At 46.5% G+C, this 25,826-nt stretch overlaps 1 protein-coding gene across 2 annotated transcripts; it reads right to left on the reverse strand.

Moving 5' to 3' along the window:
- Positions 1–883: 883 nt before the first annotated feature.
- VCF1 (VCP nuclear cofactor family member 1) lies at positions 884–24,677 on the reverse strand. 2 transcript variants are annotated; one of them, XM_007524536.3, is made up of 4 exons: positions 24,418–24,674; positions 15,820–15,919; positions 3,677–3,742; positions 884–1,255 (listed from the first exon to the last, which is right to left on the reverse strand). In XM_007524536.3, exons 1-4 carry the CDS (start codon positions 24,636–24,638, stop codon positions 1,013–1,015), a joined length of 630 nt encoding a protein of 209 aa, XP_007524598.2. In that variant the 5' UTR covers positions 24,639–24,674; the 3' UTR covers positions 884–1,012. The 2 variants fall into 2 exon arrangements, with proteins under 2 accessions (XP_007524598.2, XP_007524605.1); XM_007524543.3 differs by lacking the exon at positions 3,677–3,742 and having other exon boundaries at positions 24,418–24,677.
- Between the last annotated feature and the right edge of the window lie 1,149 nt (positions 24,678–25,826).

Raw genomic sequence — 25,826 nt, forward strand, 5'->3', positions numbered from 1 at the left:
TCTGCCTGTTTGTTTCGAAGCTACAGCAGTCTTTTTCCAGTTTGAATGGTGGAATGAGGCCCCGTTGCTGTCAGGGGTGACATTAAGCACAAGGTGAATCCTTGTATGAATAGTTTTACAAGACGTAAGACTTTCAACATCAGTTCAAAGTTAACTTGCACTTTTGTCAGTCAGCATTCAACACCTTAGTTCTTGACACCAAAACATACAGTTATCCATGGATCACAGAAGCTAAGAAGGTTGTAAGTAAAACAAAGTTACCTATCTCTTGACTTTTGGAACTGTGCAATGTTTTCTACTCAGTCTAAGATGTAAGCTCTAGAGGAATGGTTACTGGTAGCAAGTTATCTGGGCACATGAGTCTGAAAGACATTCTCTCTAGAATTACAAATATAGAACAAAGAGAGAAGACAGTTACTAGGAAGGGTGTTTGACTCACACAATCTAACTTGGGTCTGATTGTTCTGTTACAATGGGGAGAGTGCTTTCAAAAGGACATCTACATACTAAGAGGTAGTATGGCAATTAATTTCAGTGCAAGACTGAGTCAAGCTTTCTCTATTTTGGAAAGTTGTTTTTTGTTGTTTTTTTTTTCCCATGGAAACTAGATACTCACTAGTTTATTGAATTAAAAAAATTGAAGATCTCACATCTTTAAAAGGCCCTTTTACATAAAGTAGAATTTCTAATTGACAGATTTGGAAAATCAGTCTGAATTGGACAAACTATGAATTCAACACGAAGATGAAATATCCTCATACCATTACCTTGACATGAACTTGATCCCCACCCTCAAAAGAATCCTATAAAAAATTGCTTCAAAGCCCCTTTGAAATTGCAATAGTGCAGCAAAACCACAAGTAAACAAGAGCCTGTTAACCTGTTATTTCAAATATAGACTGAAAAGCCAACAGGCATTTTTTTGTGTGCAATTTTTTAAAACATTGTAAGTTGAAATATCAAATCTGCACAAGCGCTGTCCCTTCACAGAAGGCAAGAAACTGCCAGCGCATCATGTGGGAGGACGTCCTCGGTGCTGCAGGCTATGGAAGTGGGCCTCCTTCAGGGTCTGGTTGATGTGAAAGTAAGGGCCTTGGCATAGTGCAGACTGCTCGGGCATGGGCTGGGGCGTGGTAGGGCTGGATCCAGTGACCATCTGGTTTAAGCTGCTTTCTGGCCCACTGGCCCTGTCTGGGCTGTTGATGCTGCTGCTGCTGCTGCTGCTGCTACTGCTACCACCATCACTGCTTGAAGACTGGAAGAAGAAGAAAGAAGATGACAATCAGGCTGCTGCGGTGTGGTTTGCTTTACAGTACACTAAGAAGGCAGTTTTCCTATTTGGTTCTAGGAGTGCCAGCATGAAACATAGACTGGGCTCTGCAGATTGCAAAGCTTCTTCCCCTTATGTATTTCCTTCTGTCCTCTCACATACCCAGTGAGTTCAAGTGGCATTACTAGCACAATTTGCAGTCCTAGAAAGTAGCAGGGTCTGGATTCAAGCACGGGTCTTCCAACTGCAAATCCCTTCAATTCCTTAGCCATCCTTTCTACCTGTTTGTACTATCATTCCAATTTATTCCCAAGGACGTTCTCGACCACAGAGAGTGCTAACCACTGATACCAAATACACAAAAGGTCATCTCAGGGGCCTGGCGGCAGTGGCACACCTGATTAAGTATACATGCTACCATGCCCAAGGACCTACGTTCGAGCCCCCAGCCCCCACCAGCAGAGGAAAAGCTTCACAAGTGGTGAAGCAGGGTTGCAAGTGTCTGTCCCTCTCCTCTATATCCCCCTTCCCTCTCAATTTTCTGTCCTATAAAATTGTTAAATATAGTTTAAAAAAATTTTTTTTAATAATAGTTTAAAAAAAGGGGTCTTCAGGCAAGGAGACAGCCCCCCAGCAAGCACGTGTATTGATAAGCACAAGGGCTGGGATGAGGCCCCAGCGCATGGAATACATCAGGATAGCTAAACGGACGGAAGAGGGGTACTGTAGTATCCTTCCTCCTCTCTCAAGAAAAAGAATAAAAGATCAGGCTAAGGAAGACACCTCTAGTAGTATCACAGGCTCAAAAAACAAACTGAGGGCCAGGCGGTGGTACACGTCACCGCGTGCAAGGACCTAGGGTAGAGCCCTCAGTCCTCCCTTGCCTGCAGGTGGCTATCTTTCTCTCTTGCATTATATCTTCCCCCAACCCTCTCAATTTCTTTCTTTCTGTTGCTGAGAGCAGTGAGCCTCAGCCCTGGTGGCGGTGAGAGTTGAGTTAGCGAGTGCGAGTCCCCCAAAAGGTGGCTCGGCAGGCAGAGTACAGGATGTGCTTATGTAAGAGGCCTTAGGGTCAACTCCTGGGAGCACATGTGCCGGTGCTGGTCAGTCTCTCTCTAGTCTCAAGAAATGAATTTAATTTTAGAAAGAAAAAAAGACTAGTAACAAACTAACGGTAATGGTTATGTTAGGATTACAGTTGCATATTTATTTTCTAACCTTTTGTATTTTACTGTAAAAAGGATCAACAAAATGTTTAGCTATAGTTGATTTTTAAAATCCCAGTCCTACTGCGTTTATCAAATATTACACTTTACAGTATCTACATAGAAAAAACCCATTTGAAACAAACAAGAAAGGAATGACAGGCCAGGTGGTGGCAGACTTGGTTGAGCGCACATGCTACCATGCACAAGGACCGGAGTTCAAACCCCCCGGTCCCCATCTGCAATGCAGGAGCTTCCCAGAGGGGAAGCAGTGCTGCAGATGTATTTCTCCCTCTCCTCTCTCACTCTCTCTCTCTGCCCAATCAAAAAATGATATTCTTGGGCAGAGGTAGAGAGCATAATGGTCGTGCAAAGAGACTCATGCCTGAGGCTCTAAAGTCCTAGGTTCAATCCTCTGCACCACCATAAAGTAGAGCTGATCAGTGCTCTGGTTAAAAAAAAAAAAGATGTTAATGATATTCTTGTCAGAAAGACAGCTTCATGCCTGAGCACCAAAGGTCCCAGGTTCAATCTCCAGCACCATCATAAGACAGAGCTGAGCAGTGCTCTGATAAAAATAATCTTTAAAAAAAAAGAAAGAAAATAAATGTTCACAAAAGAAACCCATTATTGATAAAACATCTACCAAGCATCATCATGATCCATAAATCATTTGGGGTTAATCACAGAAGACATATCCCATCACCCTAGATAGGAGACACCCCATCTATAAAAAAAATAGTCACTAAAGTACTACAATGGCTTAAAGCAGTCAAGTGAAAGCATTAACAGCAGCAGCAACTAATGTCACTTAAGAGGGCTGGGAGGTGGTGCACTGGGTGGTGTGCACGTTACAATGCCCAAGGTCCTGGTCTGAGACCCCGCTCCCCCTGCAGGGGGAAAGCTCCACAAGTGGTGATGCAGTGCTGCTACTGTCTCTCTTCCCTCCCTACGTCCCCCCTTTCTTCTTGATTTCTGTCTCTATCAAATAAATAAAGTCACTTACAAGACATAAGAAGTCAATTCCAATTCAAAACCAAAATGTGTTTTTCAGAAAAACCTTTCCTGTGGCCTGGGTTCAGCTGCTAGAGCACAGGACTTGCATCACCGCAACTCTATTTCATAAGCAGCGATCTAGAACGGCCATTGGGTCAGGTCACAATATCAGCAAGTAGATTACTACACTAGGTAAGGAACCCACCGCACAGAACACTTTGTTTCCTCTTAGTAGTCTGTTTTCTTTACAGTTTTTCATTACAGGTACTGTCTGAAAATTAAGGCAAGAACTAGAATCAATTTTTAGTTAAGTCAAATTTCCATCTCAAATTAAAATATATTTATTCCACACTATAATAGCAAAGGTGACATTCAGACAAAGGGTAAAAATTCTTTAATAGGGGAAGTGGGCAAATATACCTGTGGTTTTTAAAACTCTTCATGAAGACACAGAAAGATGTTCATGTGGCCTGCTTATAGAACAAACTAAATGTCGAGAAGGAAATTGGTTTCAGTCTGGAGGCACAAACTGGATAAAGTTATGGGACATACACTCAGTGGAGAACTACTCAGCAATAAAAAAAAATCTAAAAAAAGGAAAAAAACCACAACAGTGTATCCTTTGGGACAAAATGGATGGACCTGGAGGTGACTGTGCTTAGTGAAAGAAGGAAGGAAGTGAGGGACAGTTACCGGATGACTTCGCTTATCTGTGGAATACAGAGAATACATGAACTTGGGGGAGAAAAAGTTGACCCATATTTAAGACCTTGGGAGAATATGGTGGTTACTGTTGGGTATGGGGACCAGAACTTTGGCGGTTCAAGTGGTATAGAAATATAACTCTTAAGAGTTGGGTGGTAGCGCAGCGGGTTAAGTGCACGTGGCACAAAGCGCAAGGACCGGCGTAAGGATCCCGGTTCGAGCCCCCGGCTCCCCACCTGCAGGGGAGTCACTTCACAAGTAGTGAAGCAGGTCTGCAGGTGTCTGTCTTTCTCTCCCCCATCTTCCCCTTCTCTCTCCATTTCTTTCTGTCCTATCAAAAAAGAAAAAAAAGAAAAAGAAAAAAAAGAAATGTAACTCTAGGATCTTATGACCTTGTAAAGCACTAATAAAAACTAAGTAAAAAATCATAATACATCCTCATAAATATAGGAATCATACTTCATAAAAATAAAAGTGTATTCAGCTGTTAGCAATAACAGGTTAAATCTATGACAAGGCAGAGGTCTTTAATGTCTATTCAACAGGCTACAAAATCAGTATGTACAGTAAGTATGTCAACTAGACTTTTAGTGTTTTTAATAATTTAATAATTTCCAAAATAACTTAAGAGGCTATACATGCCAAAAAAATTTTAACTTAGACTTTCTACATTTAAAAAGTATCTCTTCCAAACCCCCACCCCACCCAACCCCAGAACACTGATCAGCTCTTGCTTATGGTAGTGTGGGGAATTGAACCTGGGGCTTCAAAGCCTTGGGCATGGGTCTCTTTGCAGAACCATAATGCTATGTCCCCCCACTCTAAAAAAATACTTTCATTTTCTATAGCTACTACAATAAGTATTTCGGGGGGGAAAAAAATCAAGTAGGATTTAAATATGACTATATGATATGCATAACTTAACATCAAGCACTTGGTTTCTAAGCTCTAGAATCAAACTGAAAAACAACTGAGGTTTATGCAGATAGCATAATGTTCATGCAAAAAAAAAAAACTTTCATGCCTAGGGCTCCAAGATCTCACATTCTATCCCCAGCATCACCTTGCTCTGGTAAAAAATATTAACAAAAAAATACTTTTTAACTGGCCAGGTTCAAACCCGAGGTCAGCATTAGCTATGCAGGCCTAAGAATGCTCATTCAACTTACTAACCCAGCACCCCGCCTGAGCTGGATCCTTGAGCCCTGGTACCATATGGGAGCACCAGGAAGAGCACACGGGAGCTCCGTGTGCGGTTGTGTGGTGCTGTGGTGTCTCTCTTCTCCCCTCTATCTAAAAATAGTCATAATAAGGGATGAGCCAGGACAGCTGCTCGGCAGTGACACCCACCACACGTGTGCCCGGTCCTCGATGCATCCCTGCTGCCACACACAAGAAGCGCAGGATTTTTCTCACAGGTCTCTTCTGTGGAGCACAGTTATCACTCGAATGCGTGAAGAAACGTTTGAAGGCACACACTACCTTTTTACTTTAAGTTGATGAGGGAACAATCTCGGGAATGTACGTGCACTTGCAGAGAGTTGGGGAAGGAAGGCCACAGGAAATTATAGTATAATTATGGACTGTTTCTCCTACTAGTGAGTGATCACACTGCTCCTGGCGAACTCTTTCTTTTTAAACTGACAGAGAGAGCGAGACGAGGAGCGAGACAGAGAAGGGAGACAGTCCCCACAGCGCCTTGTTCACACATGGGGAAGGCCGCGCTCTGCTGGGTAAGCAGTCTACCTGCCCCACTGCTTTGCCTTAGGTTCAGAGTTCAAACATTACTGTAGCTGGTTTCAACACGATTATTTAGCTATCAGAGGATCTACTTTCTGGGATAAAGGAGAAAGACATTTTCTTCAACCCTTACAGGCATAAAATCAGTTTTAAAGTGTGTATATATGCATGTATTCATTCATTAATTCATTCATTCTTAGTGGGGAGAGGTGCTCGAACACTGCCCAGCCCTGGAATGTGAAATATCGTGGTCAGGGGTGGTCACTACTTACAGTGATGGTTTTAAAAATTACAACTACGACACTAGAAATGTTTATTTGGTTACACCTGTCCTTAAAAAGAAGAGCTTCGAGGAATTCAACTTCCGGAGGCGGAGCTACGAGCAGCAGATCGCTTTCTCTCCTCTCCCCCTCCCCCTCCCCCTCTCCTCTCCCAGATCAACTAGGAATACCAAAGGAGACCACCTGGGACCGAAACAAGACAGGACTAGAAAGACCACAGGAACCCAGTAAATCACCCATGAGTACAAACACGTGTGGCTGGTGACAGAGAGGACAGAGGAGCCTAAGGAGAGATTAAGTGACTGCTAACAGTTCAGCAGTTTATCAGTGGAGACACCACCTCCAGTCTGCTCCACCAACAAGGAGACATCTGAAGGGAGGAGAGGACTCCCCAGAGACTCACCAAGTGCAACTCTGAGTCTCCATTGCTACTACCCTCAGAATCTGGAGCAGTGATAGGGAGGGACACCAGGGGACAGAGATCTAACCAGGAAACTCAGGAGAAGACCTATACCTCGGTGGCATAGCTGAGGGGCTGTGAAAGTCTCTTTGCATAACCACTGGATTATCTCTGCCACACCCTGCTTTATCTCTTGGTCAGGAGTCAGTGATTAAGCTAAGAAGCCTATTGACAGTTTAAAAGCCCTCAGGCTCCCATAGCCTACAGGGAAGAAAAAAAAAGAAAGATGCTTTTAAACCATTGAGCTCCAACTCAGGGATTGAAACAACTGTCAACTTCCGCCACTGTGAACCCTTTAATTAACTTACTTAGACACAAGTCAATCCAGGCAATAGTGATCAATAATTTGAAAAGTACTGATAAAGGGAACTCATAACATAATATATAAATGGTTAAAACAACAAGAAGAAATATTGGAGAATCGAACCAGCAGGCCAAGAGTCCAGCTAAAAGTCCTCCAGAGGGTGAAGCACAAAATAACGAGTTCAACATCCAAACATTAGCTAAGGAAATAATAACAGGAGTGAGTAAAGAATTTGAAAAAATTATAATCAGAAATACAGGAACAACAAATGAGAATATGGAAGAAAATACTAATTATCTCATGGTTATTAGAGAGCTGAAAGCTGAAATTGCTGAGCTAAGAACACAACTAGCTGAACAAGCTAAAACAGTATCAGAGCAGGGCAACAAAATAGATGAACTCCAGAAAGCAGTAGAGGGCAGAGAGAATAGAATCTATGAGGCTGAAAACAGAATTAGCAAGATTGAGGATGAATTAGAGACAACTAAAAAAGAAGAGATCTCAAAAAGAGATTAAGAGATGCTGAAAACAATAACAGAGTCCATTAAAACCTTCTCAGACAAGCAACAGTTGAAGGAATCAACTATCACCAAGCCTGCCCTGAAAGAAGTTCTGAAAGGTCTCCTATAAACAATCAGACCACCACAAATAGGACATATATCAAAACACTCTAAAACTCTACAAGAATGGCGTTAACATATCTTCAATCTTTGATATCAATAAATGTCAATGGCCTGAATTCACCTATTAAAAGACACAGAGTAGGAAGATGGATCAGAAAACACAACCCCACAATATGCTGTCTACAGGAAACCCACCTAACTCAACAAGACAAACACAGACTTAAAGTGAAAGGATAGAAAACTATCATACAAGCCAATGGCCCACAAAAAAAGGGCAGGAACAGCTATTCTCATATCTGACATGATAGACTTTAAAATAGATAAGATTAAAAAAGATAGGAATGGACACTACTTAATGCTCAGAGGATCAGTCAATCAAGAGGACTTCACAATTATTAACATCTATGCACCCAACGAGAAGCCATCTAAATATATCAAACTTCTACTGAAAGAGCTACAGCAATATATTAACAGTGACACAATCATAGTAGGGGACTTCAACACCCAACTGTCTCAACTTGACAGATCATCCAGGAAGAAAATCAGTAAAGACATAAGGGAGCTAAATGAAGAGATAGATAAACTAGAACTATTGGACATTTTCAGAGTCATTCATCCCAAGAAACTGGAATACACATTTTACTCAAATCCACATGGGTCATTCTCAAGGATAGACCATATGTTAGGCCACAAAGACAGCATCAGCCAATTCAAGAGCACTGAAATCATCCCAAGCATCTTCTCAGACCACAGTGGAATTAAACTAACACTTAACAATCAACAAAAGATTAGTAACAGTGCCAAAATGTGGAAGCTCAACAGTACACTTCTTAACAACTTCTGGGTCAAAGAGGAAATCAAGGAAGAAATCAAAATGTTTCGAGAGTTCAGTGAAAATGAAGACACAAGCTAGCAAAATATTTGGGACACAGCTAAAGCAGTCCTAAGAGGGAAGTTCATAGCTATACAAGCACACATTAGGAAACAAGAAAAGGCACAAATAAACAGCCTGAGTGCACATCTTAAAGACCTAGAAGAAGAACAACAAAGGAACCCTAAAGCAACCAGAAGGACAGAAATCACTAAAGTTAGGGCAGAAATAAATAACATTGAGAATAGGAAAACCATACAAAAGATCAACGAAAGTAAATGTTGGTTCTTCGAAAGAGTAAACAAAATCGACAAACCTTTAGCCAGACTCACAAAACAAAAAAAGGAGAAGACCCAAATAAATTGGATACTAAATGAAAGAGGAGATATCACAACAGACACCGCAGAAATTCAACATATCATGTGAGGCTTCTATGAACAACTATATGCCACCAAGCTAGAGAACCTGGAAGAAATGGACGATTTCCTAGATACCTACCAAAAACCAGAGCTGAGCAATGTTCTGGTGTGTATGTGTTTAACATAAAACAAATCTTTTTTTCTTAATCTGAACTTGGGGGGGGGGGTAGATAGCATAATGGCTATGCAAAGACATTCTCATGTCTGAGGCTCCAGAATCCCAGGTTCAATCCCCCGCACCACCATAAACCACAGATAAGCAGTGCTCTGGTGATTAAAAGAAAACGAAAAACCTGGAGTTGGTCTAGAGGGATAAACAAATTGGGTGTGCCAAACTAGGAGAGCACAAAGAACAAAACTGAAGGAGGGCATGGAGAGCAAAGTTAATAGTGCAGCGTGGCAGGAAATAACATGAAAACATACAGTTATGGCTAGATTAGATTAGCAAGTACCCTCAAGTCTGCAGGAATAGGTTTGAAGCATCTAAGACATTCAGAGCTGGACTAAGGAGCGAAGACGTAGGCACCTGTACCAGATGAAGGCCAGCAAGAAGTTTGCTAGTACCCCTGCAGGACCTAAGGAAGGCTGTGGAGGGCACACGGAGGGCATGGAGTGGCGTGTCATGTCGGATCGCAGAGGCAGAGGGAGAAGGAAGGCAGGAGAGGAAGGGGACATCCCATCTGACTCGGCACCCAGGACAACGCTAGGCAGACAGAGGTGCCCAGTACCGGTCTGCTAAAGGGAAAGGCCTTAGGTCTGAAAAAGTTTCAGCTGAGCCGAGGAGGAAGTTGGGGTCTGCAGGGGGAGAGCAGGCATGCAGCAGAGGCAGCATCAGCTGTGAGTGACTGCACACAACCGTCCACAGCTGGCAGTGAAGGGAAGCAGTGAGGCAAAGTGCAGGCAGCAGAGCAGAAATAAGACGAGAGAAAGAGCACTTAACGGACTGGGGAAAGAAGAATAAAGAAGTGAGGAGGAGCGATCTGAGGGAAGATTCAGAAACCTGGATAAAAAAATGACAGGTAGACACATCACTCCCATGGCAGCAAGGAAATGTAGTCTGTGATACAGACAGCAGGCGAGCTGTTGTCCTTTCTAGGACTGATTCTGCTTCACTACATACAAGAGTCTCATATGACCCACACAGAGCACCCACCACTCCAGTGTCGGGGTCAAACCAGGAACGGAGGGCACGTGCCCACCCTGTCCCAGAAGTGCATTTTCCTAGCCCAGAGTTACAATTACACACCAGAGGCACAGAATTCTTGGTCTCTCCACTTGATCTAGCCTTAATTTTATTTTCCAGGGTGTGCAGTCAGCATAAAGTGCAATCCATTTATAACCCTGGTAGAAACAAGACAACTCTAAAGACTTCCGTTAATAATGTTTAGAAACCCCAAGGAAGGAGTATTAATTATTGAGTCGCTCCACTTCATAAAGAAAACCACATGTCTATTTCTTACCTAGAGCTGTATGCTCCCTCTCCATTAGAATAGCAAATCACCAGCATATCTTATTTTCTTGCGAGTCCTAGCTTCCCCTCACTTCCATCTCCCTAGTCACTGACGCCTTTAATTTACATGAGTCTCAAGAGAAAAGAGTTGTCACTCTACATTCATCTCTGGAATCCCCTAATGGAGTTCACTCTAAAGCCACTGCAGACTCTCAAATAAATGCAAGAACTAACTCCAGCCCCAACTGTCACCACAGCATCTGATGGAATGTTTCAAAGTTCACAACAATCTCAGAGTTCCAGGTCCTCCAACAGCAATAAGTTCAGCAGCTTTCAAATGCATCTAGTAGGTTAATTAAAACCACCTCTTGGGGGCCAGGCGATGGTGGACTGGGTTAAGTGCACATAGCGCAAAGTGGAAGAACATGAAAAAGGAAAGAGGGGGGGGGGGGGGAGACAGCATGATGGTTATACAAAGAGACTTCCATGCCTGAGGCTCCAAAGTCCCCCAGTTCAATCACCCACACCACCATAAACCAGAGCTGAGCAGTGCTCTGGTGAAAAAGAAAAAAAAAAGTGAAAGCAAAAAGCACTACTCCATGGCTGGGGGAGTGGCTCACCTGGAGAGTGCTTGCTTTACCACACACACATCCCCAGTTCAAGCCTGGCCCCTACCACACTTCAGGTCGCTTAGGCGCTACTGTGTCTTTCTATTTCCCTCCTGTCTGTCTGAAAAAGTAAGGCTGGCTGTGGCTGGGAGGTGGTACAGTGGGTAAAGTACAGAACTTGCAAGCCTGAGGTCCTTAGCTTGATCTTCTGCACTGCATAAGCCAGAGTGATGCTCTGATTCTCTCTCCCTTTCTCACTAGTAAGTAAATCTTTTTTTTTTTTAATAATAATTTTAAAAAAGAGGAGGAGGAGGAAGAGCAGAAGTGATGAAGCACTGGTGATGACCAAAATAAATAAACAGACTAGCAAAACAGCTGCCTTAGAGCAGTGTTCTGTCAGGTATGAAGCCAGGTTTGAGCCAGGGTCCCACAACACTGAAAGAAATTTTGGTGCCTTGTCTGTCTCTCTCGGCTTTCTGTCTCTAAAGTAATATATATATATATTTCACTCCTAGTAGAAACCCAGACCCCATGTAGGGGAAGACAGTTTACCTGGTAGAGTGTATAGGAGACCCTGGCACCACACAGGAAGGAGCACGAAGCCACTAAGGGAAGCTCCCTGGACAATGTGACCTTTCCCTGTTTCTATGTAAAATATAACGAATGAAAGAGTTGCCCGGGAAATGGTGCTGTCACACATGTGCCACACAAAAGAACATTCCAATGTCCACATCTAACAGGTTTTTTGGTCCATCACCAGGGCTTCACTGTTCAACAAGCCAACTCTTTCAAACAGAAAGACACACAGCACTACTGCTTCGTCACCGCAGTGGCGGCCAGGCAGGAAGCCCGGCTGTGTCCCCGACAAAGCAAGTGAGCAGGTGGAAAGCAGCGCGTTATTCAAGTGAACTACGTACGTCACTGGCCCTACAAGAAAAGGAGACCCCAAATTTTAATGCTGCCTGGTGGTGGTGCAGTAAATAAAACACTGGACACTAAAAGTCATTTCCCAGCACCACCATAAGCCAGAGCTGAGCAGTGGTCTAGTTTAATAAATAAATCTCAGAACTAAAACAAATGTCTTCCAAATGAAAGTTTCTAAAGTTACAAAAAAGAAAAAAAAAAAAAAAACCCAAAGAATTCTAAAATTATCTGTTTCTGGAAAAACACTGGGAATGGTTTCTTGTAACTAAAACTCAAGTTGGTCACAGGAAATTTACTTGTCAGTCAGCCCTTTAGAATTAAAAGCTATTTTCATTAACATTATCACTTTACTGTAATAACAGGTCATTTTATTGTTTTCTCTGTCATATACAGTTGTGGGGGGGAGCAGTCAAATGTCCCTACATTTGCTGTTTTTGTGCTTGCAAATAAAATGATCGATTCCAGGGATCACAATTCAATATTCAGGGCTTGACTAGCCACATACAGGCTCGTGTGTCCTGCTTTTCTTCTCTCCCTTGTGCGCTCAGCCTCATTACCAAATACCACCTCTGAGGACGTGAACAAAGGAGGTCACTCACCGTGGAATGTGAAAAATGAACTACTGACCACCCACTAGGGCTCAGCCAGTAAGTTCAGCTAACCAAAAAACTACCTGCACTGACTGGAAAAATAGCAACAGCAATCTGGTCTGGCCTTCAGATTATGACTACGGGATGAATTAAGTGCTAAATTTCTTTTTAATTTTTTAAATTATATTTACTTATTTATTGGATAGAGACAGCCAGAAATCAAGAAGGGGTGATAGGGAGAGAGAGACAGAGAGACACCTGCAGCACTGCTTCACTATTTACAAAGCTTTCCCCTGCAGGTGGGAGGACTGGGGGCTTGAACCTGGGTCCTTGCGCATTGTAACATACGTGCTCAATCAGGTGTGCTACCTCCCGGCCCCCTCGAAAACTCTTTTTAAAAAATATTTATTTATTTATTCCCTTTTGTTGCCCTGGTTGTATTATTATTGTAATTATCATTGTTATTGATGTCGTCGTTGATGGATAGGACAGAGAGAAATGGAGAGAGGAGGGGAAGACAGAGAGGGGGAGAGAAAGACAGACACCTGCAGACCTGCTTCACCGCCTGTGAAGGGATTCCTCTGCAGGTGAGGAGCCGGGGGCTCGAACCAGGATCCTTATGACAGTCCTTGCGCTTTGCGTCACCTGTACTTAACCCGCTGCGCTAGCGCCCAGCTCCCCCCCTTTTTTTAAGATTTTATTTATTTATGTATTAACGAGAAACACAGAAGAGCCAGACATCACTCTGGTACATGTGCTGCTGGGGTCTGAACTCAGAACTTCATGCTTGAGAGTTCATTGCGCCACCTCCCAGACCACATTTCTTTCTTTTTTTTTAAATATTTATTTATTTATTTTCCCTTTTGTTGCCCTTGTTTTACTGTTGTAGTTACTGATGTTGTCGTTGCTAGATAGGACAGAGAGAAATGGAGAGAGGAGGGGAAGACAGGGAGAGAAATACAGACACCTGTAGACCTGCTTCACCACCTGTGAAGGTGACTCCCCAGCAGGTGGGGAGCCGGGGGCTTGAACTGGGATCCTTATGCTGGTCTTTGTGCTTTGCGCCACGTGTGTTTAACCCGCCGCACCACCGCCCGACTCCCTCCAAATTTCTTTAAAGAGGTAAAAACAGGACATATGAACCAACAAGCTGAGTAACACTGTCTTCTGCAATCCCACTGAATAGATCTTAGAAAGGGCAAGTTTTCAGGCATCAAAATTACAGATCATTGAAAGTTCTTGTCATGGAGCCAGGAATAAGGCTACAGGGTAGCGCAAAGGCTTCCTATGTGTGAGGCTCTGGGTTCAATCCAAAAAAAAAAAAAGTCACCTCTTCACTAGAGGAGAAAAACTAGCTTAAGGTTAAGAATGCTAAGCTTCAATCTAGTGACCATCTTGCAGTGTATACAAAGGGAAAACAACTATGTTGTATACCTGAAACTAGTCACAGCTTAAAAAAACAAAACAAAACTCTAGGGGGCAGGTGAGGGTACATAGTATAATGGTTCTGCCACAAGACTTCATGCCTGATGATCCAAAGTCCCAGGTTCAATTCCCCCACACCACCATAACCCAGAGCTGAGGAGTGCTTTGGTTTAAAAAAAAAAAAAAAAAAAACTATAGGTGCAGGAAAAAGATGTATGCAAGAATTAAACTTATTATCCCTTTCAATTAAGTTGATCATCACATGGCAGGATTTACAGTCTCAAAGTATTAGTGCTGACACCACAAAACAATCACTTAATGAAATGTCAGAATTCCAAAGAATAATGGAAATTCAAGTACTGTTATATTTTTATCATCAGATGTTAGTGGTAGCCTCTAATCTTTGGTTTTCTCTCATCCAAGAGATTCCTCAATTACCACTGTGAAAAAAAAAAAGCTCAATTGCTTTTCTAATAAGTACTAAAAAGGAGAAAGGAAAGAAAAAAAAATCAAGATTTTTCAAAAGGGGAATAAAATCTCTAGAAACTCAAGCCTCCACATGCATGAATGCAATCTTCATTTAACTGATCCTGAATGAGCACTGCCCTCCTGAGACTTACTCATCTTCCCCCTCTGCAATTCTGGTAGAGAATGGGTATAGGTCAAATCCTATTACTGAGAACTAATTCAAGTACAATTTTTGGTTGTATAAGAACTATGATACAGAGAATTCTGTTTTAACTCATGCAGTCAGGGCTCAAGGATCTTTGCCCACTGAGGAGACTGTCTTGTCAGGGTGACAACCGTTAATGATCAAAATCTTTAGATCAAAACTTCCTTTCCCCACCATACAACCGTTTTTCCAATTGCAAGGAAATTTTCTCCCAGAATGAAGTACTAAATTTCGGCTTCCTATCTGCTTCTCCCCTCACTCTGGCTTCTATGGGAACTCCTCACAGTATTGAATGAGAAAGTAAAGACAATCAACGCACTTTAAATAGTGTATTTTAAATATTTTAAATAGTGAATCCTCAGTTTCTTTGAAAGACATGTGAACTGAAATAATCAAATGTGCTTATCTTTTTGTTGTCTGCTTTGGCTTTTCGTTTGTGTGTTTGTGCAGAGACAGGGGGAATGAAAGAGAGCCTGGCACCAAAGCTCCCTTCCAGTGCAGCTGGGCTGAGCTCCACCCCGCATCATGCCTGTCTCAATTCAGTGGCTTATAGGGACCAGGGGGTGGTTCAGTGGACAAAACAGGGGACCCTCGAGCATGTCAGAGTCTCTGGCTCCCCTCTCTCCTTAATAGCTAAATAAACCTGGGGAGCAGGGAGAAGACAGGTTTATAATCTACTAGGTCGTCAGAAAACTCAGGATGCGATTTTGCATAGGGAAAAAAATAGCAGAATCCACCGTGACCTTCCCAACGATCCAGTATTAGAAAATCAGTTGGTTTCTGATACAGCAAAGGAGTTCAAAGATGGGCTCGTGAAATCTCTTAACAAATGCAGATTTGGGAGTGTGTGTTGTATCCGTGTATGTGTATGAGTAGACATTACGCTGAACATGTGTAGACATACACCCTGTGCTGGACAGAGGGTACATAGCTTCCTCAAAGAGGCCAGGACAGAAATAAATAATTTAAATCAAATCAAGTACAATTTTATTTATTCAAGTGAAGAATACCTGCAAAGCTAAGGCCTCACACATTTGGGGTTTCGGCACTCTGGGCAACCCTTTCATTCACAAAAAGGGAAGGATACCACAGCAGTTGAGCTTCCTCTGGTGCCATGGCGTCTCCCAACTGGTGCCAGGGCTTGCACCTGGGCTGTGCCCATAGCAAGGTACATCCTACCTGATGAACTACCTCTCCAGCCCTCAATCACCTTAATGACACAGATGAAACTGGGTTACTTGGCTCAAGCAGTAAAACAGCAGACTTTAATCCTACCTCTGTGTCCCAGGAATCGTGAAAGACAGGGTTCCTACTACTCCTTTTGGTCTGGGGGGGAAGATGGTGGTCTTCTTCACTGCCATTCCTTCTCCTTTTCCTGAAATCAAATCACAGCAGAAATCCGTTTTAAAGTCCATAGACACATGGATAAAAAGTCATTTATGCCATAAGGCAATCTCCTTTTTTTTTATCTGCTACTTAACTACTTGCAAAGGCAAATCACAGGAGGCGAGAAAAGCCAACAGGTGATCTTGGTAAAGTGTGAGAGCATATGAGCAAGTGTGGGTCTTCACATGGTAGCCATGGGCGAGAAGTTGCAAGAGCACCATCCTCAGACCAGAATCCTGCTCTGAGCCCCGGCTCCCCACCTGCAGGGGAGTCGCTTCACAGGCGGTGAAGCAGGTCTGCAGGTGTCTGTCTTTCTCTCCCCGTCTCTGTCTTCCCCTCCTCTCCCCATTTCTCTCTGTCCTATCCAACAACGACAACATCAATAACAACAACAATAACTACAACAATAAAAAACAAGAGCAACAAAAGGGAAAATAAATATAAAAGAATTTTTTTTTAAGTTCTAACCAAACAAAAATAATGCTATGTAGGAGACTCAACAGAGGTTTAGAGCAACGTCATCTTGAATTTTTCTACCACGCCTGACCTTTCCCCAGTAATCACACTAAACAAAAGCTCCCTGTCTTCTAAAGTGTTAGACTACTTTCCTCGTCCTTTTTTTCTTTTAAATATTTATTTATTCCCTTTTGTGGCCCTTGTTTTCTTGTTGCTGTTATTCCTCTTCCTTTTAATGTCTTTTTCTTCTTTAATTACCAGAGTTATCTCTGGGGCTCGAGGGCCGCATGCCAAAGAAAGCAAAAAAAAAAAACAACAAAATTTTGGTAGGCCAGGAGAAATTGTGAGGGAAGGAGATGAGAGAGGGAGCAAGAAAGAGGCCTCTGCAGCACCGCTTCCCTTCCCCACTATGGGAGCTATGCTCCCCCCGTGCCAAGCCAGGACGGGGCCTGGCCCTCTTGGCGCTCACTGAAACGCTGCTCTCGGGCACACTGGCGCTGGTATTCTGGCTGCCCGGTCGGCTACTTCATAAAGCGAGTTCCTTTTTAGCACCTACAGCTTGAACACTTCAGGCCTAACTCTTCAGTCAGGTGTTCTCAGGGGTGCAAAAGTAACATTTTAAGTATTCTGTGTCAGAATCAAGCACTGTCAGGAGTTCGAAACCCCAGGCAGAAACTAAGAATAGCGCAGGGCCAGGAGACAGCTCACATAGTAGAGTGCAGTGCCTTAAAATTTGAGGGATCCCAGGTTTGAGTCCCAGAGCACCAAAGCACCAGAAGCAGCCCCACTGACATGGAGCAGTGCTTAACTCTCTCCTCTGTCCATGAATGAAATAAAAATGAGGCAGCCTAAGAGCTAAAGCTCTGACCTTAAAAGTACGAGGGCCCAAGTTTAATCCCCAGCACCACACATGCCAGTCGTGTTCTCACTCGTGTTAATAAATAAAATAAATCTGCCCCCACACCTATGGACATCTAACCTTTGGCAAAGGGGCCCAGACTATTACATGGGGAAAGCAGTCTCTTCAACAAATGGTGTTGTAAACAATGGGTTGAAACATGCAGAAGAATGAAACTGAAGCACTGTATTTCACCAAATACAAAAGTAAATTCCAAGTGGATCAAGGACTTGGATGTTAGACCACAAACTATGAGATACTTAGAGGAAAATATTGGCAGGACTCTTTTCTGCATAAATTTTAAAGACACCTTCAATGAAATGAATCTAATTACAAAGAAGACTAAGGCAAGTATAAACCTATGGGACTACAACAAATTTAAAAGCTTCTTCACAGCAAAAGAAACCACTACCCAAACCAAGAGACCCCTCACAGAATGGGAGAAGATCTTTACATGCCATACATCAGACAAGAGTTTAATAACCAATATATATAAAGAGCTTGCCAGACTCAACAACAAGACAACAAATAACCCCATCCAAAAATGGGGGGAGGACTTGGACAGAATATTCACCACAGAAGAGATCCAAAAGGCCGAGAAACACATGAAAAAATGCTCCAAGTCTCTGATTGTCAGAGAAATGCAAATCAAGACAACGATGAGATATCACTTGACTCCTGTGAGAATGTCATACATCAGAAAAGGTAACAGCAGCAAATGCTGGAGAGGGTGTGGGGTCAAAGGAACCCTCCTGCACTGCTGGTGGGAATGTCAATTGGTCCAACCTCTGTGGAGAACAGTCTGGAGAACTCTCAGAAGGCTAGAAATGGACCTACCCTATGATCCTGCAATTCCTCTCCTGGGGATATATCTTAAGGAACCCAACACATCCATCCAAAAAGATCTGTGTACACATATGTTCTTGGCAGCACAATTTGTAATAGCCAAAACCTGGAATTAACCCAGGTGTCCAACAACAGATGAGTGGCTGAGCAAGTTGTGGTCTAGATACACAATGGAATACTACTCAGCTGTAAAAAATGGTGACTTCACTGTTTTCAGCCGATCTTGGATGGACCTTGAAAAATTCATGTTAAGTGAAATAAGTCAGAAACGGAAGGATGAATATGGGATGATCTCACTCTCAGGCAGAAGCTGAAAAACAAGATCAGAAAAAAAAAAAAAAAACCCACAAGTAGAACCTGAACTGGAATTGGCGCATCACAACAAAAAGACTCTGGGGTGGGTGGGTGGGGAGAATACAGGTCCAAGAAGGATTCAGAGGACCTAGTGGGGGTTGTGTTGTTATATGGGAAACTGGGGGATGTTATGCATGTGCAAACTATTGTATTTTCTGTTGAATGTAAAACATTAATTCCCCAATAAAGAAATTTAAAAAAAAGAAAAAACAAATAAATCTAAGATTTAATTAAAATTTTTTTTAAAAGTAAAGGGGGGGAAGAGAGAGAGAAGGAAAAGGGAAATGTCCGCCTGGGAGCAGTGGAGGCACACACGCGAGAGGCCCTGGCACAGTGGGGTAAAAAAAAAAGAAAAAAGAAGGTGGGAGTCGGGCGGTAGCGCAGCGGGTTAAGCGCACATGGTGTGAAGTGCAAGGACCAGTGTGAGGATCCCGGTTGGAGCCCCCGGCTCCCCACCTGCAAGGGAGTCGCTTCACAAGCGGTGAAGCAGGTCTGCAGGTGTCTGTCTTTCTCTCCCCCTCTCTGTCTTCCCCTCCTCTCTCCATTTCTCTCTGTCCTATCCAACAACAACGACATCAATAACAACAATAATCACAACAATAAAAAAAAATCAAGATCCTAACTCCCACTAACCACATTTCAGTGCTCAATGGCTGCTTTTAACTAGTGGCTAAGAGACCGCCTGCCAAAGGATGTCACTGCGGAAAATTCTATTGGGCAATGCTGGCTAGAGGTCAACTTACAGAAAACAGCACAATCAAGCCGCCAGGATGAAACTTCTTTAAGAAACAAAAGCCAGTTGGGGGAGGGGAAGCCTCTGGCACAGTACTGAACTGGGAGTGTAGAGTACCTTCTATGTAGTCACATCTGAGTCCTAAAGCTATGAATTCAGATCGTGCTATTTATTATTGTTATTAAGCGGGGGAGCAGTTCAGATTATAACTGCACACATACAATGCAGTCTGCTTACATCTCTGGCCCAAGCAACTTGACCACCCTGAGGTCAGACAAGCTAGCTCACTTGGGGATAGTGGGCATCCATCCATAAGCTCCAGGTTCAAACCCAGCCCCAACTGTACTGAACGAAGTCTCAGCACACTGGTGTCTCTCCCTCTGTCTCAGTCTATCTCAAAAATTCCATAGTGAGGCCCCAGTGACTGAGTGCCATCTCCTCTCCCACACACATACGCCCTGAGCTCAACTCCCTGAACTCCGCAGCGGAAGGATCCTGGTTCGAGCCACCAGCCCCCCATCTGCAGGGGAGTCGCTTCACAGGCGGTGAAGCAGGTCTGCAGGTGTCTATCTTTCTCTCCCCATCTTCCCCTCCTCTCTCCATTTCTCTCTGTCCTATCTAACAACGACGATAACAACAATAATTACAATAAAAACAAGGGCAATGAAAGGGAAAATAAATAAAATTAAAGAAAAAAAGAAAATCGTAAGTATTTGCTTCCTTTCTCCCAGGGACTTAGGTTTGCACCTCATTTATTTACTTATCTACTAATATAGCAGCACAGAGCTCAGCTCTGGCTTATGGTGGTGCTGGGGATGGAACTTGACACCTTCAATGCCTCAGGCTGGTGCTATTTCCCAGGCCTCCTACATATTATTTTAAACTACTCGGGAGACTGAAAACTCAATGGCTCCCAGGTTTTAGCAGTCACTCAAGGGTTATGATGACAGATGTGGACAGAGAAATTGCTGCTGTTTTCCTAAAACGACTGGGAATGCTGTCAGCTGTTGCTGAGCAGTGGCTGCTGGGAGGCCTGTTGACACTCCAGGAGAAAGTGACTGAAGGGCTTTGTGGGCTCCAGTCTTCTATCAGTAAGCCGGCAGCTGACTGTGCTCTGACTGTGCTCTGGGCTGCTGAGTCACTCGACCCAAACCGTGAGCCTGATCAAACCTTTCCAATTTTCTCAGACATCAGCTGCTGGTGGGAGTAGCTCAGACACCTATCAAGGAGAGGCAAGAAGCTGTACTCATCACCATCTTACAAACCACTGTTCCTTCCAACAAAGCGGTCAGAATATACTTTCTAAAAATAGCCAATTTCCTCACTGGTAATTCCTCAGCTATACTGTCAAGGAGGCTGCAAGGAAAATAAAGTGTGAAGGGGCCAGGTGGTGACACACCTGTTTAAGTGCACACACTACAGTGTGCATGGACCCAGGGTTGAGCCCCTGGTCCCCACCTGCAGGAGGAAAGCTTCATGAGTGGTCAAGCAGGGCTGCAGGTGTCTCTCTGACTCTCTCCCTCTCTGTCACCCCTGCCCTCTCAATTTGTCTTTATCCCATAATAGCAAATAAAATTTAAAAAGGAAAAAAAAAAAGAGGAAAATAAAGTGAGAGAAAATGATAAACTGGCTTTGTAGATTTTCCCTAACATCTGCAAGTCACATGGCTCTGGCAAAGTCACATAAAATAGCACTGCTTCTGAAGTAACTGATTTCTCACGGTGACAACAGCACCAATTTGTCAGGGGCCAGACATATAACGGACCTGGGTTTGAGACCCCACTCCCCACCTGCAGGGGGGTTGCTTCACGAGTAGTGAAGCAGGTCTGCAAGTATCTATCTTTCTCTCTCTTTATCTCCCCTTCCTCTCTCAATTTCTCTCTGTCCTATTCAATAAAAAGAAAAAGAAAAAAAAAAAAAGGCTGGTGGGTGGGGTGGTTTTATAGTGCCTGCATCAAGCCCCAGCGACAACCCTCGTGACAATAATATCTATGTGTCAACTTTGCTTGTAGAGGTCCTCTCCTCAGTATGGTACTGGGTTGATAATGCGTCCGTCCGCTCTGCTTCTAGCCTGGGCCGCGCAGTGGAGGAAGCTTCGGTGGTGCGGTGTCTCTCCCTCCCTCTGTCTTTCTCGGTCTGCAAAAGGCAGCCAGGAGTGCTGCAGCCCCAGACACAAAACAAAGAGAATTCACAGGTAGTGCTGTTTTTCCTAGGGCTCTTCAGGTTCCAGCTTTCAAAATTTCTTTTCCAGCAAATTGTTAATAATTGACAAGATTATAGCTTCAAGCTCCCTCCTATCTGCACAGTCAGTCAGATTACAGCTTTTGCCATTAAAGCGATGGACCAGGCTGTAATTTTAGCAGCCAGGCTGTAATTGATTACGCTCCCTCGAACCATTCTGTTACAGATTGTTTACTGTGTCACTTAAGAGGCTGGTTGATTCTATCACTTTTTATTATATCATTCATCTCCAACCTTCCTGTCATCTCCAGGCCACTCAGCAAAGAAATCTCTAATTAGAAAGTAGTGGCTTTTCAAACTTCAAAGTAACGTAACTTTTTCTTCCTATTGAAAAAAAAAAATCCAGTATGTTTTATAAAAGGATCTGCTTTGATTAAAGTAGGGGGACTCCTTGCCACACACCCCATCCTTCTCTGGCTCTCCCAGGATACTGACAAACAGCCTGCAAGATAACCACCTTAGGCCAACCCTTCCCTCCTAACTCCGAGGAAAGGACCTAGAGAGGTGAGCCCACTTGGAGATGCTAACTGCTGACGTGGCTCGTAGTCTATGAAACACAGGAGGAGAAACCCTTGCCTGACTCCAGCAGCACCTTTGACTGCAATGGTATCTGCACACACATGCTGAGATCGTCTATACACAAGATGAACAAGTCCCATCCGGGTATAAACACGACCAGGCTGTGCGTGCACAGCGCTAGACTAAGGAGCCTTCTCGCAGGAAAGAGACAGGCTTTCTCAGGAGGGTCTCTGGCTACTCCCTGCCAACAGACTGGTCGGTCGCACAGATAAACTGCTCAGCGAAGAAAACCACGGGTCCGCTCAGGTCTGTCTGTCAAGAGACTGTGTTCATGTTTCAACAGCGGATTCCACCCGCAGTCCACTGTCACCTTCTACACGACATGCTCAACCTGGCCCAGTGGACCAAACAGCTGAAGACTGCGAAGAGACTCATGGCTCTTTTATTCAGACAGCGGCCGGGCAGTGGCGCATCTGGCTGACCGGCAGGGGGAAAGCTTCCCGGGTGGTGAAACAGGGCGGCAGGTGTCTCTCTGTCTCTCTCCCTCTCTATCTCCCCCTTCCCTCTCAATTTCTGGTTGTCTCCATCCAATAAATAAAGATAATAAATTTTTTAAAAAAGACTCATACACACACACACACACACACACACACACACACGATTTTATCTCATCTACATAAAGAGTTTCACATGAGAAAGAACCCGGAGCACCACTTCTCTACGGGCAGCTCTGGAAATAAAACTTGCAGTCCCGGGCCTGCAAGTCCCGCACTCTGCCAAGAGAGTAGTTTCCCCATTGGCTTTCCAGAATCTTAATGGCGCGCGCACACACACACACAAACACACCCCACACACCCCTGGGAAAACACACAAACACACCACACACACCCCTGGGGACACACACACAAACACACCACACACCCCTGGGAACACACACACACACCCCACACACCCCTGGGAACACACACACAAACACACCACACACACCCCTGGGGACACACACACAAACACACCACACACACCCCTGGGAACACACACACACACACACACACCCCTGGGGACACACACACAAACACACCACACACACCCCTGGGGACACACACACAAACACACCACACACACCCCTGGGAACACACACACACACACACACACCCCTGGGGACACACACACAAACACACCACACACACCCCTGGGGACACACACACACACACACCACACACCCCTGGGAACACACACACACACCCCACACACACCCCTGGGAACACACACACAAACACACCACACACCCCTGGGGACACACACACACACACCACACACACCCCTGGGAACACACACACACACACACACACACACCACACACACCCCTGGGAGCAAGGCCCCAGTGGGAAGAGTTTTATCAATTACAGTCAGAGCCAAAGAGAACACGCAGTGACAAGAAGAAAGGGAGGAGGAGGAGGAGGAAAAAGAAGAGGAGAGAAAAAAAAAAAACACCAAAACCCTAACTTAACCTACTGTGAGGCGACCCTGCCTTCCCCAACCCGCTGTGACGGAATAATGGGAATAAAATAACGGGAATAATGGAGGCGGCAGGGGAGCCCCAGGTGAGTGGGGGGTCGGGAGATATGGAGGGATGGGGAGGACGAGGGAAGGGCAGGAGGCTTTCGCTCCAAACCCCACTCCTCTCCGCCCTCACCCTACCCCCGTCTGTCTGACTGTCTGTCTGTCTGGAAACTGAGGCTCTTCCTTCTGGGCCCCTCCCCGCTCCCCCCCCCCCCCGGATTTTGCTCTCTCCCGCTTTGTAGCCTTGTAAATACGGAGGAAAATAAACGACGATGAGAAAGGATGAAAAAGGCAGAAAGGTCGTGAGGACCCGGGCGCAGGCTGAACTCTCGAGCCTGAGGTTCCCGGGTTCGGGGCCCGGCGACACATGCACCAGAGTGACGTCCCTTCTCTCTCTCTCTCTCTCTCTCTGTGTCTCCTTCCATCTTTCTCCTGAACAAGTAAAAACATAAGGGAGGTGGGGAGACAGACGACACCGTCCGAAGGCACAAAGCGCCTGCTCGGCACCCGGCCACCCGGCCCGGGGACCCGCCTTCGGGGTGCGCGGGGTGCACAGGCCAAACGGCCGGGCGGCCAGTTTAGAACCCGCGGCCCGGGACGCGCCTGCTGAGCGGCGGCCACCCAGGGTCCCCCGGCGAGGAGCCCCGGCCCCGGCCCCCAGGCGCGCCGCTGCTTTAGGGCGACGCCGCCGCAGGGCCCCGGCGCTTCCGGGGCGGCTCCGACTCCATCGCCCGGGAGGAAAGACGGGGACCGGCGGGGCCCCCGGACGCCCGCCTCCCCTCGACGGCCCGGCGGCTCCCACCCCGCTCCACGCGCCGGCCCCCGAGGACGGACGGCGGGCGACCGGCAGGGACGCGCAGAGAGGTCCCCGCGGGCTCACCGGGGGCGGAGGCGCTCGCTCATGGCAGCCGCTGGAGGGGAGCGACGCGGCGCCGCTCGCCGAGAGGAGCGAAGGGACGGTGTTGCGTCGGGGCGGCCGCCACGCCCACCCTCTCGGGCCTCGGCTCTCGCCGCCGCGCGGGTGGACGCAGCCGGCGCTGAGTCCCCCTCAGCGGGACCCGTACCACCGCTACTTCCGGCGTCGGCTCCGCGCCCCCCCATGTCGACGCCGCCGTGGTTCCGCCCTCTCGCGCCTGCGCAGTGACGCAGGCCGGGGCCGCGCCGACCGGTAACCCCGCCCAGGGGCCCGAGGCCGGCTCGCGGGGGGTGGGGGGGAGCGGCTGGGGGCTTCTGGGCGAGAGGACCTCCTCAGAGGTGGCCAGAGATTTCGCCTGTTGGCAAGCCCGCGGCCGCTGCGGGAAACACCGAGCCCGCTGTCAAGTACATCAGATTACGTCACGCCCCGGTGATAGCAGGTCTGGAGCCGACTGCCCGCGCAGTGACAACGTGGGGGTGAAAGATAACCGAGCGCTGTCGGGCACTGGTGCGGACGCCCCGCCGCGGGCCTGAGGGAGGTGGAAGGGCGGGTGGGACCCGGAGTTGCGGAGTCGCGGCTGGGCCGTGCCGGACGACTGGGCCCGCCGGCTTCCGGCGCCGGGGGCTTCCGGGACTCGCGGGGATTGTGAGGTGAGAGCGCCGCGCCGGGGCCCCCGGCTCAAGCCCCGGATCCGAGGCTGGGGAGACGGGAGGCGATCGTGGGGTGGGGCCTACCTCGAGCGTTCGGGGTGTCCCAGCGACCCCCCCAAACTGCGGAGATCCCAGTCCGGAGGCCGCCCGGCGGGGCAGAGCCAGTGAGGGCGCGGGCAGGGGTGAGGGCGGAGAGGAGGCTGGGGAGGGGGGCGGTTAGCCCTTGGCCTCCCGGGACGCGGGGTCGGTGGGCGCGGTGCGTCCGTGACATGGTGTCTCTGCGGGGTCTCCCCCCCCATGACCCGGTGACTCTGCGGGATCTCCCCCCCCCCGTGACCCGGTGTCTCTGCGGGGTCTCTCCCCCATGACCCGGTGTCTGCGGGGTCTCTCCCCCATGACGCGGGGTCTCCCCCCGTGACCCGGTGTCTCTGCGGGGTCTCCCCCCCCATGACCCGGGGTCTCTGCGGGATCTCCCCCCCCGTGACCCGGTGTCTCTGCGGGGTCTCTCCCCGTGACCCGGTGTCTCTGCGGGGTCTCTCCCCCATGACCCGGTGTCTCTGCGGGGTCTCTCCCCATGACCCGGTGTGTCTGCGGGGTCTCTCCCTGTGACCCGGTGTCTCTGCGGGGTCTCTCCCCGTGACCCGGTGTCTCTGCGGGGTCTCTCCCCCATGACCCGGTGTCTCTGCGGGGTCTCTCCCCCATGACCCGGTGTCTCTGCGGGGT

The sequence above is a fragment of the Erinaceus europaeus genome, chromosome 12, assembly GCF_950295315.1.
Source record: "Erinaceus europaeus chromosome 12, mEriEur2.1, whole genome shotgun sequence".
Taxonomy (NCBI): domain Eukaryota; kingdom Metazoa; phylum Chordata; class Mammalia; order Eulipotyphla; family Erinaceidae; genus Erinaceus; species Erinaceus europaeus.

What these genes read in the sequence shown, in the direction of transcription:
- VCF1 (XM_007524536.3), bottom strand. Translation starts at nt 24,638, where the DNA reads ATGGGGGGGCGCGGAGCCGACGCCGGAAGTAGCGGTGGTACGGGTCCC. An exon ending in AGCGAGCGCCTCCGCCCCCG is followed by an intron (nt 15,920 to 24,417) that starts GTGAGCCCGCGG and finishes ATTTGATTTCAG; the next exon opens with GAAAAGGAGAAGGAATGGCA. An exon ending in GAAACAAAGTGTTCTGTGCG is followed by an intron (nt 1,256 to 3,676) that starts GTGGGTTCCTTA and finishes TTCTTCTTCCAG; the next exon opens with TCTTCAAGCAGTGATGGTGG.